The 17,068-nt window shown below is 38.1% G+C and overlaps 1 protein-coding gene across 1 annotated transcript in view; it reads left to right on the top strand.

The window, feature by feature from the left end:
* Nucleotides 1-17,068, top strand: part of jade2 (jade family PHD finger 2) — a 215,795-nt gene that overhangs the window by 40,904 nt on the left and 157,823 nt on the right. Inside the window, exon 4 of the mRNA XM_047378971.1 lies at nucleotides 1,738-1,895. Within this exon, the coding sequence (XP_047234927.1) occupies nucleotides 1,738-1,895 (158 nt within the window). The remainder of the gene's footprint in view (nucleotides 1-1,737; nucleotides 1,896-17,068) is intronic.

Genomic DNA, 17,068 nt, shown 5'->3' with positions numbered 1-17,068 from the left:
ACTTTGTTTGCGTTGACCTTTAAAGGTTTCTGGGTTAATGTCAACCCTTTACTGCAATGATTGCCTTTAATACTTCCTCCTACTTCCTTTTTTCTCTAACTCAGGATGTGTCTGCTTCTCTTTTGCCTTAATTGGTCCACTGTTGCAGATATGCACATATTTGTTGGTACCCTCTCACAATAAACAGAAAAACATAACTATCACTGAAACTGGCAACAGTTTTATGGCAGTCCTTGTTTATTGCATAGTTATACAAATTAGTCAATGCTCTTGATAACTGATTCAGTTCAGTGTTTCATGTAGCACTGAAAATAGCAAAATGGCATTGATGAGAAAAAGAAGTCATCATTGATTTATTTTGTAGCACCTTTTTTTGTAATTACTACTAACAAGCGAAACAATAAAACATTTCCATTGGTCAACAGGTAGCTTTGTCCACTTTCTCTAACCAAATAGCTCAGGTGTCTCCAGTTTAAAGGTTGGCATCTCCACACCTCAATTTTCAGATCTTTCCAAGAATGTTGAAATTCAGACGGACTGATGGTGGACCATTTAAGGTTACATCAATGTTTTTTTTCTCTATATTCATAGTTTTTATCCTGTTTAAGGATCCACACCCTGTGATTAAGGCTGAGCTTTCTGGTTCTGGGCAGTATGTTCAGCTCCAGTTTTCCTTGGCTGTCTCGAGACGTCATTGTGTCCTGTGCAAATTCAGGGGTCTCCATGTTGCATGCAGCACAGCTGTCCGAAAACAAAACTAACCTGTTTCACAGTAGGTTTTTCAGTTTTTTGCTTTCAAAGCTGCAGTTTTCCTGTTGTAAACATAAAGCTGATGTGACTGGCTGATTTGCCACACCACTCCAAAGGATTTTCTCCCAGATACTTATGGTATCATTACCATCCATTTAGTTAGCCTTTTTTGTAAATACTAGAGGCTCTCAGGATCATCCTCCATAGAGCCCATTACGGTTCATAGTGCAACAGATGATGCAATCACCAAATGATGTACATTGACCTTCAGGTTTAGTTAGAATTCTTGTGTAATCTGTTTGTTCAACATGGGGTTGCATTTACTCTTGTTTTCTATATCTTGGGAGACTGGCTACTGTCCCATATTCCTTAAACGTTTGAATAATGTTGGTAGCTGTGGTCACAAGAACATGAAGCTCCTTATAAGTTTACCTTTAAGACTGCTTTTTGTAATGTTATTTCTGAGCTCCTGAGACTGCTCTCATCGTTGCATTTTCTGGTACATGTTCAGCTACCCAGAAGCATGTCAGATCCCTTTATATAGGCTGCATATCTACTAAAAAGATGTTTGATCCTAAAGCATGTCAAGGATCTTTAGGCTCACATGGGACCGGCTCAAGATCTGACATGGTAGACGTCTGTTTGTATTGGATTGAGCTTTGTGTTTGGACCAAGACACCAAAGTTATGTCTGTTTACAGTTAAACTACACAGTTTTTGGCCATTTCTTATTTTTTTATGGAAAATAAAAACTGATCCAGATGGATTTTTTTCTGAAGTGCAATTTCTGCAGAGATGAAGCTGTTTACGTATCCCGTCTCTCTAGCCTTCACTTTACTGAATGTAAAATAACAAAAGTCCAAACTTTTTTGGCAGTAGTTTAAAGTCATCACTAGCATTGCAAAAATATTTTCATGCATGGTTATCTGTCTTTTTAAGTTAGTAAATCGCATTTTTCTTCCTCTCTCCCCTTTATGCTGGCCTCCAGGTGTTTCGTACAGACTTCATCACGGCCATGAAGCTGCCAGACTCGGCCCAGCTCGGCCCAGACGACTTCTATGTGCTGTCGGACCCCTGGAGACAAGAGTGGGAGAAGGGGGTGCAGGTCCCAGCCAATCTGGAGGCCATACCAGAGCCTGCGGTCAGGTAGGATGGACTTTTTTTTGCTGAAATCCAATTTTTTTCGGGGTGGTGGTTCACAGTACTGTTTAACTGTGACAGCCATCAGACTTCAGTCTGAACAGGTTATGATCCCAAAGCGACCCGTATGCGCAGAAGGAGAATATATGTCGTGTCTGTGTATTATCTTTGCTGAGCAATTGAAGCTGACAATATTATGACCACATCATAAAGTGAAGATAGGTAAAAAAAAAAAAAAAAGAAAGCACAAATATTAACAATGACCTTTTGTGGAGCAGTGACTGCTACTTCTGTAGAGAAGTCTGTGTGGATTCGTATGCAGAGCCAGGACAATGATGTAAAATTTTGATGATATGCAACATGACCGTTAAGACTGCCAACGCTTTAAAAACCATCAGATACGTATCTGATTTAGTACCACAAATTAAAAAACTGGAATGGGGCTGTTCAGACTGTCATGAGAAAGTCACATATGGGCAAAAAAAAAAAGAATGAAATTTGGGCCCCATTTGTCTGTAAATGTAGCCAAAGTGGCTTTCACATCCTGAAGGTGCTGGTTTTATTGTGAGCATTACAAAGGCTACATATCTTCAGGTTAAAGCTATTGTTTTTTTTATGCTGACAGCTTACAGGAACAGGTACTTTAAGCCAAAGCAGCTAAATCCCTCTTCCCTGTTTCTCCTAATTTCTTGAGCTGGTCTGACCACAACTGAGCAAACTGAAACTCCAATAAGGATTGAAGTTTTAGACTGGAGCAGGCTTTTTGGTGTGATTTACCCGGTACCAGAGACCTCAGTGCAATTACCAAAATGTCCCAAGGTGTTTAAACTTCTAGTGCTGTTTATCAGAATATTTTATGTCATTATGCCATTTGTACACAAACAAATGTGAGGGGAAGCAGGTTTGGATTCACACACATGCCATGAATCAGACAGACACAGACGTTTAGGTTGTTGGCAGATGTCCCTGAGCCCGTGTTTCAGGCAACTTTACATCCATCCCCCCCTCCCTGTGCCAGAGAACGAAGACCTTCCAGAACTCTGTACTTCCAGCAGCCGCTTCACATACCCATGTGGTTTTTTTCTTGGCATTCGAGAAACTAATGAAAATGCTCAGACTACCCAGTAATGCTTGTAGCACCGAGAGGCCACACACTCGGATTCAGAGCTTTCGGAAGACAGAATATTTAATGAATTTCCCAGAGAGATTCTGTCAAAAGTTTCATTATTTTTACCAGTCTGAAGAAATGCAGAGAAAGCTCACTTACAGAGATGGATTAGAGTATGATCTGGAAAACCTCTTCTCCCAAACAGATTTCATGGCACTTAAATTTTGCTACCTAGAGGCAGTTTCTGGAGTATGTTTTTCTTAATTGGTTAAAAATGTAACAGTTACAGGGTTCCCGATAATGCTGAATATCAATTTGTTTTCAAGGCTTGTTAAAATTTGAATGAAGTGCTTAAAATTGCTTTTTCCTTTGAGAATTATGCATTTCGAAAATCTGGCATTTATATCAATGAGCTCATTGAAATTAGACCTGAAAGACTGTTTTGTACATAAATCACCAGCTGTCTTTTTTTAAATTTGTTGTGTTTATAGTTAAATCACTCTAAGTTATAAAATACGATATTGTTATTTTTGGGAATTATAATTGGATAGCATTAAATTCGATTTGGATCTGGACCGGGGCCTTTTACCAGATGATCTGATCCAGTCCATTGTGGCTCTGGATGAGTGTTCAGGCTTGTTGTCCTGCAGGAAGGTGGAGCATAGCTTCTAACAGGGTTTCCTCCAGGTTTGTCCTGTATTGAGCTCCATCTAAAAGAAAAACAGCAATGCCACATCATGATGCTGCCACTACCATTTTTTTTTTTACTACCATGAGGATGGTATGTTCAGCATGATGCACAATATTGATTTTCCTCCACGTGTAATGTTTTTCGTGAAAGCTTAAAGGTTGAATTTTGGTCTCATTTGACCAGAGTGCCTTCTTTCTCATGTTTGCAGTGTCCCATACATGGCTTGTGGCAAACTGCAAATATAACTTCTTATTGCTTTCTTTCAACATTGAATTTTCTTACCCTTTTGTTTTTTATAGTTTAGATTTGTAAAGTGCATGACTAGTAATGTGTCAGCAGATTCTTCTTTACATTCTTGCGGTGCATCTCTGGAGCTCCCCCAGAGTCACCATAGACTTCTGGGCTGCTTCTCTAAATATTGCCCTCTTTTCCCAGTCAGTCAGTTTCGGTGGACAGCCATATCTTGGTACGTTTGCAGTTGTGCCATGCTCTTTTTCTTTTTGGATAATGGATGGAACAGTCCTTCTTAGAATATTCAACACTTATGATATTGTTTCATGATCTAATTCTGCTTTAAATATCTCCACATCTTTCTCCCTGACCTGTCTGCTGTGTTCCTTGGTCTCAATGATGCTGTTTGTTCTCTAATGTTCACGAACAAACCTCCAAGGCCTTCACAGAACAGCTGCTTTTACTCTGAGATTAAATTATACTCAGGTGGACTCCAATGACTATTTAAGTGGCTTCTAATGGCAGTTGGTTGCACTGGTTTTTATATTAAGCATTGCTTTAAGAATTAACTGTTGCTGTTCAGCTATCTTACATTCAGTCGGTATGTGGTACATGCTGTGAATTTATGCTGTATGGTACCAACAGACCTATCAGAGCCTGGAGGCAGAAAGATAGGTGAGCATATTAGATAAGAAAGACCAATGCATACAAAAGTGAACGATAGATGGATGAATCTGGGCTCATCTGTTATCTGATGTGATAAAATGATGAAGTGAGATACAGTGAAGCTGTAATAGAGTGGTGATGGATAGATAGTGAGAGTGTGACTGAGCTCTCCCTTGGTCTCGGTTCCCCCATATGTCATCTTGACGCACCTTTTTATTTAGTCTTTTTCTACTACTAATCATTACCTACTGTCCTGAGCAAAAGTGTTTAACCACTGTTAATTTGTTTACCATTATCCTCCTTCAGTTCATCATCAGCTGTGTAAAACATTTTCCACCTAATAGCTCTTTATCAACAAGTTGGTACTAAAATACAATTTGTTTAAGAATCTTTGGTATTTGGCATAGATTCAGCTAAATAAAAGAAATGGGAACAAGCTGTTTCTTTGTGACAAGCTGCTGGCAAAAATGTGTATCTAAAAATCCTGATTTAGAAGAATAACAAGATGAGTGGTAGCTGATATTTTTAGCCTGAAATTAAAAAAAACATGTTGAATAAACTGAGTCATATGTGTTGAAATTTATTCGTCCAGCAACCATCGTTTTTTCTTAAACTGCTATCATACTGTTACACTGTATGGAAAGGTCTAGAACAATATGGAATAGGATTTCAGTATTTTCCAGGTCTGGATAAGAATAGAACCCAAAGTATAGAGAAATATTTGTATTTCCAAACCCCATTTCCTATTCAGTTGTCTTTTGTTTGTCTTCCTCCTTAGTCTCATTCCTCCCTTGTTTTGTTGTCCTTAATTTTTACCTCATTCCCTTCCTTCCTAGATTTTGATTTTTTCTTTCTATTCTTCCACCTTTTCTTCCTAATGACCTTCCTTGTAAATCCCCGTTCTTCCTTTTTCATGTCCATCTTTCCTTCCATCTTTTCTTTTCCTTTCATCCTTCCTTCGGTCCTTTCTTCCTTGTTTCCTTCTTTTCTTTATGTCCTTATTTCATTCATTCCTCGCGTCCTTTTTTCCTTGCTTGTTTCTTCCTTCCTTCTGTATTTTACTGCCCTTAATTCCTGATAAATGTTCATTTTAAAATTGTCGTAAAGGACGAGGAGCACTGGAAACGTAAGTCTGGAATATTTACATGGGTGAATCAGGAACCCTTTGTATCTAAAAAAACAGCTCATTTATTTTAAACGAGAAAAAATGAAGGAGATTATGTGAAAATAAACGTGAATAAAGTAGGTGTGTTGCTGCAGATGCACCCCTGCTTTGTGTAGACTGTCTGTGTTGAAATGAAGGATGTAAAATGTAGTTTGCTATTGCGTCAGAACATTGTTGGCTACTTCTGTGGTGATACCAGTGTCTTCTTTTTTTTTCCATTTTCTATGACCTGTTCGAAAACTTTGACAGCCAACAATGTTCTGTACGCTGCAGCATAAAGAACATCGCCTTAAAACTGTGTATTTTTATATGCCATGCAAATGCAAAGCAACTACACAGTTGTGTGATGGGGGTATAAATGTTTTCTGCTCTTGTCCTCTCTTTGATTTAATGTCTCAATTCTCCTTTCCATTCCTTTATCCTTCTTCCCTCATTTCAGTTGTGCTGGAGGCGCTGGCACATGTTTCTGTTTCTATTTTTCTTATGAAAAATTATATAATTTCTAAAAATTCTGGAAGAGGAAAAGGAGCTCCAGGCACTGTCTGTCTTTGACACAATCTTTCACATTTCCTACTCTCCATATTTGGTGCCATGGCTTGATTATTGGTAAAAGATAAGTTTTGAATGTTTTGTATTTTTTCCTCATTTTAGACTATATATTAAGAGAAAAAAAGATTGTAAAAATTCTCCTTATTTCTGTCCCTTTGCCCTTCACTGTTCCTGTTTTTTTTTTGGTTGGTTTTGCCCTTTCCCACTTTTGCCTCTCTCTTCCTCACACTGTGCTTCATCTCTGTTAATACTCTCTCTTCTCTATGCTGACATTCCTGCTTGTCCACCTCTCTCTGGACGTCTCTCCTCCTCCCCTGTCTATATTATCACCCCCCTCCACCTTTTCTTCTCTGTCTTTAGCTTTGTGGGAGCAGAGTGGAAATAATTAACTGTTGCATAACACCACCGATGTGCAGACACCGAACAGGACATTGCCAGTGACTCGACAGCTTCTGTCTCCAGGGACAACTCTGAACTAGAGATGGAAATAATTACACACATGCCTGAGAAGATATGCTCTTTTTCTTAAAATTAATGGAATCTATCTTGGGGTTTTATGAAACATTTGTTCATTGGAAGGCCTATTGAATGTGAACCCCTTGTTTGTGGTTTGGTCAGAGTTAATTTTGTTTTTGGACCAGTGTGTACATGGAAAGAATATAGTGGCTAAAATAATGTAAAATATAGTAAAAAAAAAACAAAATCATATCAGTTCTCTTTGAATATTATGCATTTCTTAAAATGCATTAATAGTAAAATGCATGACGTTTATGAGGTCTTAAGTTCCCAGTAGGCTAAAATCACAAGATAATGAAATGGATTTTGTGGTCAACACCAGTGATATATCTTAAGGTCAACTTTATGGGATGTATGTATGTATACAGGCATGTATGGTATGCAAAACATTAGGGTGAACTATGTTGAAGTCGTGCCCACGAGGGGTGGACAGCACAAAGTGAGGATGCAGTTACAGTAGCTTTGACAAAGCAAAAATGCTTTGTGTGAAATAATTACCTGCTCTTGTGACAAAAACCGGTTCAGTGTAATAATGTTGGGCAAAAAGCCCAAAACCTGAAATATCTTGCACAGGGGGGAAGAAGATTGTGCCATTTATTTTATGGGAGAACTGTAGGTATTACAGTAAATCTGATCAGAAGAGACTGTTACATTGTCTTAGTACTGCATGTTATTTAGGTCTTGTTGTGAGTTTCTAACTTTTATCATTAGTTAATAATTGAAAACATATAACCATATTTCCTTGCAATAAACTTAGAGTAGATCATACATTATTACTTTATATCGTGGGTTATCAACTTAACAAGTAGAAAGTGTCCCTTATTGCCTTTATAGGCCTTTGCAGTTGATCAACACTACAAATGTATGAAATTGCAAAAGAGTAAAATGAAAGGTCCCCATCGAATGCAGCAGGCTGCAATTTTTACAGCTGAAAAGCTGAAGAGTCTTGTATTTTTGTGGTTCTCTGTCACTCTCTCTTTTACTCATTCTCTCTCCAGTATCCAGTCAGCTATGCTTCTGCTTGTTCTTGCATTGTGTGCTCCTACCCTTCAGTTCTTTATTTATTTATTTTTTGCTACAAGGTACTGTCTGACATTAACTATTTTTTTTTTCAGTTTTTGCTTCTGTCTTCGAATGGTATTTTTGATTGCGTGTATAATTAAGGCAATGTACTGCTTTAATATATACTATATTGCCAAAAGTATTGGATCATACCACCAAATCAATGGATTCTGGTGTTAAATAATTTCCATGATTGCAGGTTTATAAAGTTTGGTGTGGAGAAACTTCACTGACCTGCACAGAGTCCTGACCTCAACCTTCTTGAAGTGTAAGCCTTAATAACATTGTGAGTTTAGGTTCTATCAGTGTGAGACACATATGGTTCTTTGGGATGAATTAGAGCAGATGCTGCAATTCTGGTTTTCACATCTAACTATGAACACACTCCTAAACCTTGAGGTAGATATTTACAAATAGTTCAAGTTGCTGTTGGTGGCAGTGGTGGTCCATCAACAAATTGGACCTTTTATAGATTAAGAACAGATCAAAGTTCGTGTCCATGTAAACGTAGACAGACAAATACCTTTGACAATTTAGTGTATTTGATTTAATCTACTGTCTACCTGTTACTTATCTTGCCCTAATCGTATCTAAAAACCCATTTACATGAAGCAAAACTTGAAGAATTAAAGTTCTGTGACATATAAATATCAATTATGATGCCCCTTGTTACTAAATTATATGGTGTGCTGTAGCATAAGGACAAGATAAATACATGTTGGGCACAACATTACTGTCTAAATTAATTTTTTTTATATATTTGATGACCACTTGACTATCCTGGGCTGAAAGTTCATTACTTCTATGCAAAGTCCGAGTGCTCCTTAAGAATTATATAATTAGTAGCTGAATGAATAAGTAAATAGGGCCAGGTATGACTTTTTAAAGACACTATTTAAAGCCATATTGTTGCTATTCATGGACACCAATATAGTATACCATCCCTTATGAAAAATTATTGATTTCTGGCTTGCCTGTTTTATGAAAGTCTGACTGGGCAAAGCCATTGAGAGCTGTCAGTTCAGACTTTGTACTATTAAAATGCAGACACGTACTAACAATTAGCTTGCAAGGTTAAAACTGGATTAAAAAGCTTATTACCATGGATCTTCCAGCGTCACAGTGATTTAGTTGGAAACTGGCTCTGGAGAGAAGAAGCACTCATGTCAAGTGTTTGTGTGAACCTTTGTATTCAGGTGGAGGCTCAGTTGGAGCTACCAGCCAACACAGTTTGAATAAGTACATTCAAATGGAACAGCATATTCTGACAGTATATAAAACCAGGAGTTGTTACAGATTAAACGGTCTCTTTTTGTTTATATATGCTTGTTGGACTCTTTGTAAGAGACCCACCTTCACAGGCTTTCTCTGTAGCACTAGGTCAGAGGGCTAATAGGCTACTAATAACTCAGTGAAACACAGACTTTACAGAGCCTTGGGGGAAGTAAGATAGATAGAAATTGAGAAATGGAAAAATTGCAGGATAGTGAAGGTGGAAGATTGTCTAAATGTCATGTATTGCACAGATTCAGTTTGTTTTGAAGTGGAAAAAGAATAACTTGACATTTCGGTTGTCTCCGGCAATTTGTCTCCCTCAGTGCCCTTGTTATTCTGTGAGTTAAATTAGGCTAATAGCTTTCTCTACAGTTCATCATCCGCAGGAATCTCAAATTAAATCTGGGCTTTTAAAGATGCTTTTCAACCAATCCTTTTTTTAGGGTGGTATGAATGCTCAGCAAACAACTTCAACGAGTTAACAACACCTGGAACAAATATGACATTTGTTTTTTTTTATCCCATTTCAGTGTAACTGATGAAGAAATATGACCAGCTAAAGTTCATGACAGAAGCACTGATTTATGTCCACTAATCACAAGCATAAAAAAGGAAAATAGGCAGAAAAAGAGGGGGAAAATGGTAGCTGGATGACTGGGAAGTCCCTCAGGAACTTGAACTGCCTGGCCCAGCTGGAGCCTTCACTGTGAATCCTCACTTCCACAAGCACACAAGCTCCTAAACGCTGATTGCCTGCACTCTCATTTCATCCAAGCATGTATATGTATAAAAATAATGGCCTGAGTAACATCTGGAAAAGTCCCAGCGCTACCCTCTAATCTTTCCAAAACAGCTAATAAAGTGAGTAGCATCATCAGCCTCGCCATGCACAGGGTCGATGAGTGTGCATCAGCTAATAGTTTCCACACACACACACACACACACACACACACACACACACACACACACACACATCCGTGTTTTACTATCTTTATGAGGACTTTTCGGTTACTTCCATTGACTTCCATTCATTTTCCTTGATTTTTAGTGCCTGACTCTAACACTCACCCTAACCCTAACCAGTTAATACCTAACCCTAACCCTAACAATAACTCAATTCATACCCTAGTCCTAAACCTAACCCCTGTCCCAAGAATGGAATTTGAAAAAGTGAGGACCAGGAAAATGTCCTCACTTTGTCAAAATGTCCTCACTTTGCGATAAAAATACGAAAAATGGTTCTCACTCAGCAGCAAGTACAAGAACACACACACACACACACACACACAGCACTTGTGTTTTGTATTATGATACTCTGGATTCATGTCTGACAGCAGTTAGATGGATGAACAAACATCCAACAGTCTGCTTTCTACATATGTGTGCTATGTGTTGCTCTGGGATTTGCCGCCTGGATGGATGACCTGCAGACTGAATACTGTAAATATGTGGAGGAACAGATGGTTGGGATAAACGGTAGACTTTCACTGCTGGGATTGATGGTTTAATGCCTGAAGACACCAAGCCACAGCAGCAGCTTGCATCATGCCATTTTACATAAATGTTCTCTAAAGGTGTTGATTGTAGGTCATGTTGTTAGTATTTTAGTTATTGAATTAGCAGACGTCTAATGTAGGGGAAACGGGATGAAGTCAGCTGCTTTCAAAAGCATAAAATGCATGCTGGATTTAAATTACACCTTTATGAAATGCAACAGAGCAGCACAACCTTTTACTTTTACACACTGTTCTGCTTTTAAATTTCTTTGCATTCATGGAAAATTTTTGTTTTGTGAAGATTTTTCTAAGAGGTCTTTAGACTTTAGATGCTTTTTCTCTAATTTTTTGTGCAATCCCTCGAACCTTGACCATCTTAATTTACATAACAGTATATTAAATAATGGCTGAAAATGATGCCTTTAGGGAATGAGAACAAATCCCACAAAGGCCTGACATGTGACTCGAAACAGGCATAAGCGTGTAGTAGATCCATCTAATAAATGCCAGGTTTTCAGCTAATAGGTCCTCTTAATCACCTTGTTGATGCTAAAATATTGCTTTATATCTGTACAACGGTACAATTTGGTATTTTTAATGCTCAACTAAATAAATGGGGACAGATTGTGCCTCTGTGACAATATACAAGAAATCCAGAAAGTTTTTTACTGTATTGACACTACACTGGTGCATTTCTTTAGCTAGAGAGCCTTTATTTCTGAACAACTGCTTAACAAACAAACCAATCATTCCTATGGAAAAGGCCAGGTATTGAACTGGAAATCAGTGAAAGTTCAGCAAAAGCACAAAGAAAATCTTTGAAAGACCTTGAAAATATCTGGAGAACTGTTGGTCAAGACTAATTTAAAAGACTTCAAGAAAGTCTGTCTCCTTGGGGGGAAGATATACTGTAAAGAAGTAGGGAGTGAGCTAAACATATGCTTCATAATGTAAATATATACTGACATCCCATTGATTACATATAATACACAGGAGAGCTGGAGACCACCCGGAGTTCAAAAGGTCCAATGACTTGTGTGTTTTTGTGTGTTTGCAATTTCAAATTGGCATAAAAGTTATTAAGACATAAATGATCTGGTTGTTTAGGGCATCCCAGTAAAGGTCTGACTAATATATGAGATAATCTACTGAGGGTATGACTTGGTACTACCATGAATATTTGATATAAACAGCAGCAGCGGTGGATGAACCGCTGAATAAAAGAATTCATGGCTTTTTTTTTGCTTTTTCTTTACTGATGGACACATGATCTGACAGCTCGCTAACCAGACTTGGATGGAACATTTACTGACTTTTCTAAGGATAACCACTTTTACAACAAAAGCCAAATTCACCCACAATAACTCCTCGCCACATTACTATGTGGGGTCAGCGGGTGTCTCTCTGACCACAAGCAGATTCGGTTACTCTTGGCTAGCTGGGATAGAGATTAGAAGAAATTTACTTCTTTAAGTATAGCTTGAGGAGCCAAATTGGGTCTTGTCTGTCTATGTCTGTTTGGTCCCTATGGGAAAAGTAATAACACGTTATGGTGATAAATGGGTTTTGATTTCTTTTATAGGGAAAAGGGTTTAATAAACCTACTGCCAGGCCAGAGGAATACTGAAATGGCACATAAAGCTGTATCATTATACATGATCATTTCTGAGTGAGTTCCCAGAGTTACTGGGGACATCTTAATGGAAACCACTAATCTGACGGAAGTCTTCCTGGTTGATTGAGTCTTGGACCATCTTAGATGCTGACCGGGTCATTAACAGACTGATCGATGGGTCGGTTGATTGCTGTCTGCTTGCCAATTGGCGGATGGCTTTCTCTGCAGACGTTTTTGTTCTTGGCATTGCTAATATAATTGAATCATGGAGGTGAGATCATTAGAAAGTTATCTATGTTGTTGGGGTATTGTTTTCCTCTCATTTCTGGACCAGGTCAGTTACCACATTTCAGGCTGTCTGCCTGACTGCATGACCAGTGACCCGCCTGGAAGAAGAGCTGCTTTGTTGACTGCATGAATGGTTGAGTAAATCCTCAATGAGTGGCTGGATGTTAACTAGAAAAAAATCGTTTCTTTCTCATTACTTGAGCATTTGGCTGACTCATTGACTTCTTTATTTCACATTACTGTGCAAAAGTTTTAAACTTCCTCCAATTTCTCGATTTTGTTCCTTGCAGGGAGTCAGATTTGCTTTCAATTATTAAAAGTGGTCTTAATCTAGTAGTTCTTCTGGGTTTCTGAGGAGTCTTCCATTATTTTCAATAATTTTCTGTGCAAAAAATTTGCTGACAAAGAAGGAGAAAAGCCAGGTCACAAATGATTGTACTAGAGATACTGTTTCTTTCCTTGGGATAAGAAGCCTTATCATGTCAAAGTCGGATCGACAAAAACATTTATATAGTATACTGAAAAAGCAGCCAAAGTCCAGTGAATGATTTAAAAGACCTTGAGGGAGCCCGGAGAAATATTTATCTAGACCATTTTAAAACTCTAGCTAAATTATTCCTGACATTGTTTAAACAGATATTTTTTCCTCCATTTTTAGGGAAAAAATCTGCATTTTCACAGTTTTGGAGATCCCAATTAAAAATACTGCAATACCAATACCACTCCAGTATGTGTGATATGGTTGAGATGAAGGACATAAAAATTCAAAGAACAGCATGTCTAATGCTCTACAGGCTGAAGATCCCCCCCATAATAATTTTAGCCAGCACCACAGTTGCAGCAGCGGCTGTACCCCCCAGTACAGTTACAATAAAGACTATTCTATTCTCTAAAATGTTTTAACCTTTTTTACTTTGTGGAAGTTTGACAGAAATATCGCAAAATGGAGAACAAAAAAAGTGTAAAGCCTGCAATGTTATCTACAATGGACACAGGATCCTCCCATTGGTTTTTGGGCCCTTTTCATAACTGGAAACCTTTCAATCACAACCCCTTTGAATTAGCTTACTACACTACACTCCATTTTTTTTTACAAATATGCACAGCCTTTGGAGTATCAATCAAAAATACTACAATATCAATGCTGTACCCGTACAGAGCGATAATGTGGAAATTGATGGCATCAAAAGAAGGAACCAAAAGAACAACCAAAAAATAAAACACTGCAAAACTAATAATTTCCCCAAAACAATTGTGGCTACAAAGGTCAGGAAAAGACGAGTTGGTTTTAGATTAATGCGACAATTTATGCGCTCAAGTTTTTGTTGACATTAGTCAGGTGCTGGACTTAAAGTTTGTAAAAAAGCAGCTTAAGACTAAAGAAAAGTTTGAAAGGCCAACTGAAAACCTGTTGAACTATTAATCAAGAACACTTTGAAACTAGCTACATATAGATTACTCTGGATATTTTTTAAACTGATATTTTTACCTCCTTTTTAGGAAAATGCTGCTGTGGGGATTCCAATCAAAAATACATCAGTGTTATACCAGTCGGTGATGCTATTGTCAATTTTACCAGCATCAAAATTGCAGTGTTTAGTGCTTTTCCTTTTAGAGTTTTTGCCTGCATCCATCCAAATCACTGTCTGAAGGCTTTATGTTTGACGGTTTTGTTCAGGAGAACTCCCCAACTACTTTGGCTGACCTCTGTAGAGTGACGAAGCCAACTGAATGACTGGTTTTCTTTGTGGCATGCTGACTTACTGACCACAGTGACTGATTTTGGTGAATGAGTCAATCTCCAGCTATACTCATTCTTCACTTGTGTACAAGAACTGGCTCCAGTTTTACAGCATTTTTACATTTCACTTTCTGAGACTAACTTGTTGAGGTAAGTGTGTTTTATAGCTGGTGAACCAGTCTCCTAAAGTCAAAATATGCCAGCTTGTGCCTCAACCAGAGATTCAGACATCTGATTTTGATTTATTTATTTAACTTTATTTTACCAGAATACTGCAGCCACGGATGTCTGATTAAAAAAGTGATTTTAAGTTTTGACCAAAGAGGCAATAACCAGCTAATGCTGAGAGTTAGTGAGTAGTTAAATGAATCATATTTTTCTTAAGTTACATTGGGAGAAAAACGTGTGTTTGCACATATTAAACCTGTTTCCCATTTCACAACCCTGCATGTGTGCGGTGTTTGTGGCCCTGTTTACTGCAGCATAGTAGGCAGAGTGTGGGCTCATTTGGAGTGCACCCCCACATGGATGTCATGTGTCAAATGATTAAATCCAAGGATGTGTGGGAGTCTGGACTGTGTACATTTAGACGCCTGCATTCGTAGATGCAGATTTTATGTATATGTTTTTATATTTGCATCCGAGTTATCCCTTGGGTGTTCACTTATAGATACCGGTGCCTCTCACATAGGGATATAATCCATGTCTTCTCTTGCTGTGTTGCATCTACTCCACAGTCTGAAGCGGTTTTTTTAAAGACTGCAACTTTAACAAGTGGCAGTGGTTCTTTTGCATTTTGGCTGATCAAAGCTGTTTGCCTTGTGCATCTTGGGTTCAGCAACATCTGGACCATGCTGTCCTCCTCCAGTCACCATCTGTCTGCTTCGCTTGACTGGTGGGTGAGCAAAAAACAAGCGAGATGGAGGTAAAGGACAAGCACGCACAAAAACACCAGAAAATTAACAACCTTTTCTCTTTTTCATTCTCTGATCTGTTATGTATGTGCATGCAGCTCTGATTTAATAAACCCAGTCACTAATAATATCCTTTCTCAGTTTCTTGGGTCACACTGTCGTCCTGAAAGTCTTTTTTCTCCAGTGCTGCTGTAAGAACCAGTTTATTATTTTTCTGTCACTCCATCTGTCAGTTTTTTCTGACCATCCAGCTGCATCCTCAGGCTGGTTGTTAAGGTGAAGCTGTTGACTTTACCAGCCACATTAGAGAGCCTGGTGCACTCTGAATGGCCACTTAAACCCAACTGCCTCCAGGAGGGTAAACACTCTTAACGGCTGCTCTGTCTCCCAGAGGACTTCCAAGGTCTCACAAAGAATATTTTATTGAATTTGATGGATTAAGGAGGTGGAAGTAGAGGAGGCAGATAAACAGGTGGAGATTGAGATATATTAAAAATTGGTCAAAACAGCTGGATTATGACTACCATCTATGTATTTATGCAATTATAAAAAAGTTTTTCTGGTAAACATAAAGACAATGTGTGCCTACAAAGTGCTTTATGAAAATCAAAGGGGTAAATTAGGTCAGATAGGAGTATTATATCAATTAATACCTGACAAATATGAGACATTGCAATTGGGCCCCAGTAGTTGGAAGGGCACATACAGTGTCAGTAAGTCTGGGATATATTTGCGCCATTTTAAGCTTTAAAGGTCAGAGGGAAGCCTGTGTAGAAAGACAATCATGGGGAAAAGGTTTTTGTGCTTTTCAGTCAGCAGCTGCAGAGTTTTAAACCATTTTTAGACACCAAAACAAACCTAGACTAATACCTGAGAAAAATACATTTGAGTAAGAGCAGCTATTTTTGCTACTTTACATACCAAACACAATAACCTCAAACATATCAGCACTGAGTGTAATAAAATAATGCTGGATCAGTGGGTTTATTCGTACTCATAAACACTGAATTATCTCTCAAGCAGCCAACAAATGACTAAAATCTTGCTAGAAACAATCCTGAAGTCAAAAACGCTTGGAGACTACAAAGCAAATTTGAGCAAAAGGACTGTAAAAACCCCCAAAAAGGATCTTTTCAGCACCCTCTTAAAAATAAACAAAACTTTTTCACCTTCGACTGAATATGTGTTTGGATGCAGAGCAGTATAACAAACGGTTGCAATAAGTTGAATAGTCCCTGCTTAGAGTTGCTTCCATGTCCATTTCTGGGTCTTAAGGCCCTGCTTTTAGTGGTATTATTGAATAAATCCTATAAAAACACAGTTTAAACCATTTAAAGATGAGATGCTCAAAAATCCTATTTTTTTATCCATTAGTGAACCTGCCACGAAACGCTAACAGGTTGCAATGTCAATAACACTTAGTTGTGGATGCTGTTACTGATAGAAGAGGATTCAGATTTGTCTGTTTTTAGTTTTAGGAGGCTTTTAAAAACAAAGTCAGACAAAGCACAAAAGGTAGAAATAGCAGTTTAAAAATAAACCATTTTCTACTACATGTTGAGATAGATTTGTGTTTCATTCAGGCTGCAAAAGAGCGAGGGAGAGCAAGACTTCAGAAAACAGAAGCGCTGAGTTGCAAAACTAATCTGTTTTATTCATTTAAATTTTCATCTTTCAATGCATATGTTGGATTTGGAAATGTTTGCAGCTTTTTGGAAGTGTAAGAATCCACATTCCAATGCCGGACATACTTAAAAAGGTAAAGACAGTGTGAACTCTATAATCATTTGTCTTTGTTCTGAAATAATGACTGCACTTACAGTGTGAAATTGCCTCTGCTCCTAATAGAAATGACCACTCAT

This window comes from Girardinichthys multiradiatus, chromosome 11 (genome assembly GCF_021462225.1).
Source record: "Girardinichthys multiradiatus isolate DD_20200921_A chromosome 11, DD_fGirMul_XY1, whole genome shotgun sequence".
NCBI lineage: Eukaryota > Metazoa > Chordata > Actinopteri > Cyprinodontiformes > Goodeidae > Girardinichthys > Girardinichthys multiradiatus.
Note: the sequence above shows the minus strand (reverse complement) of the source record. Positions and strands in the feature narration are given on the sequence as shown.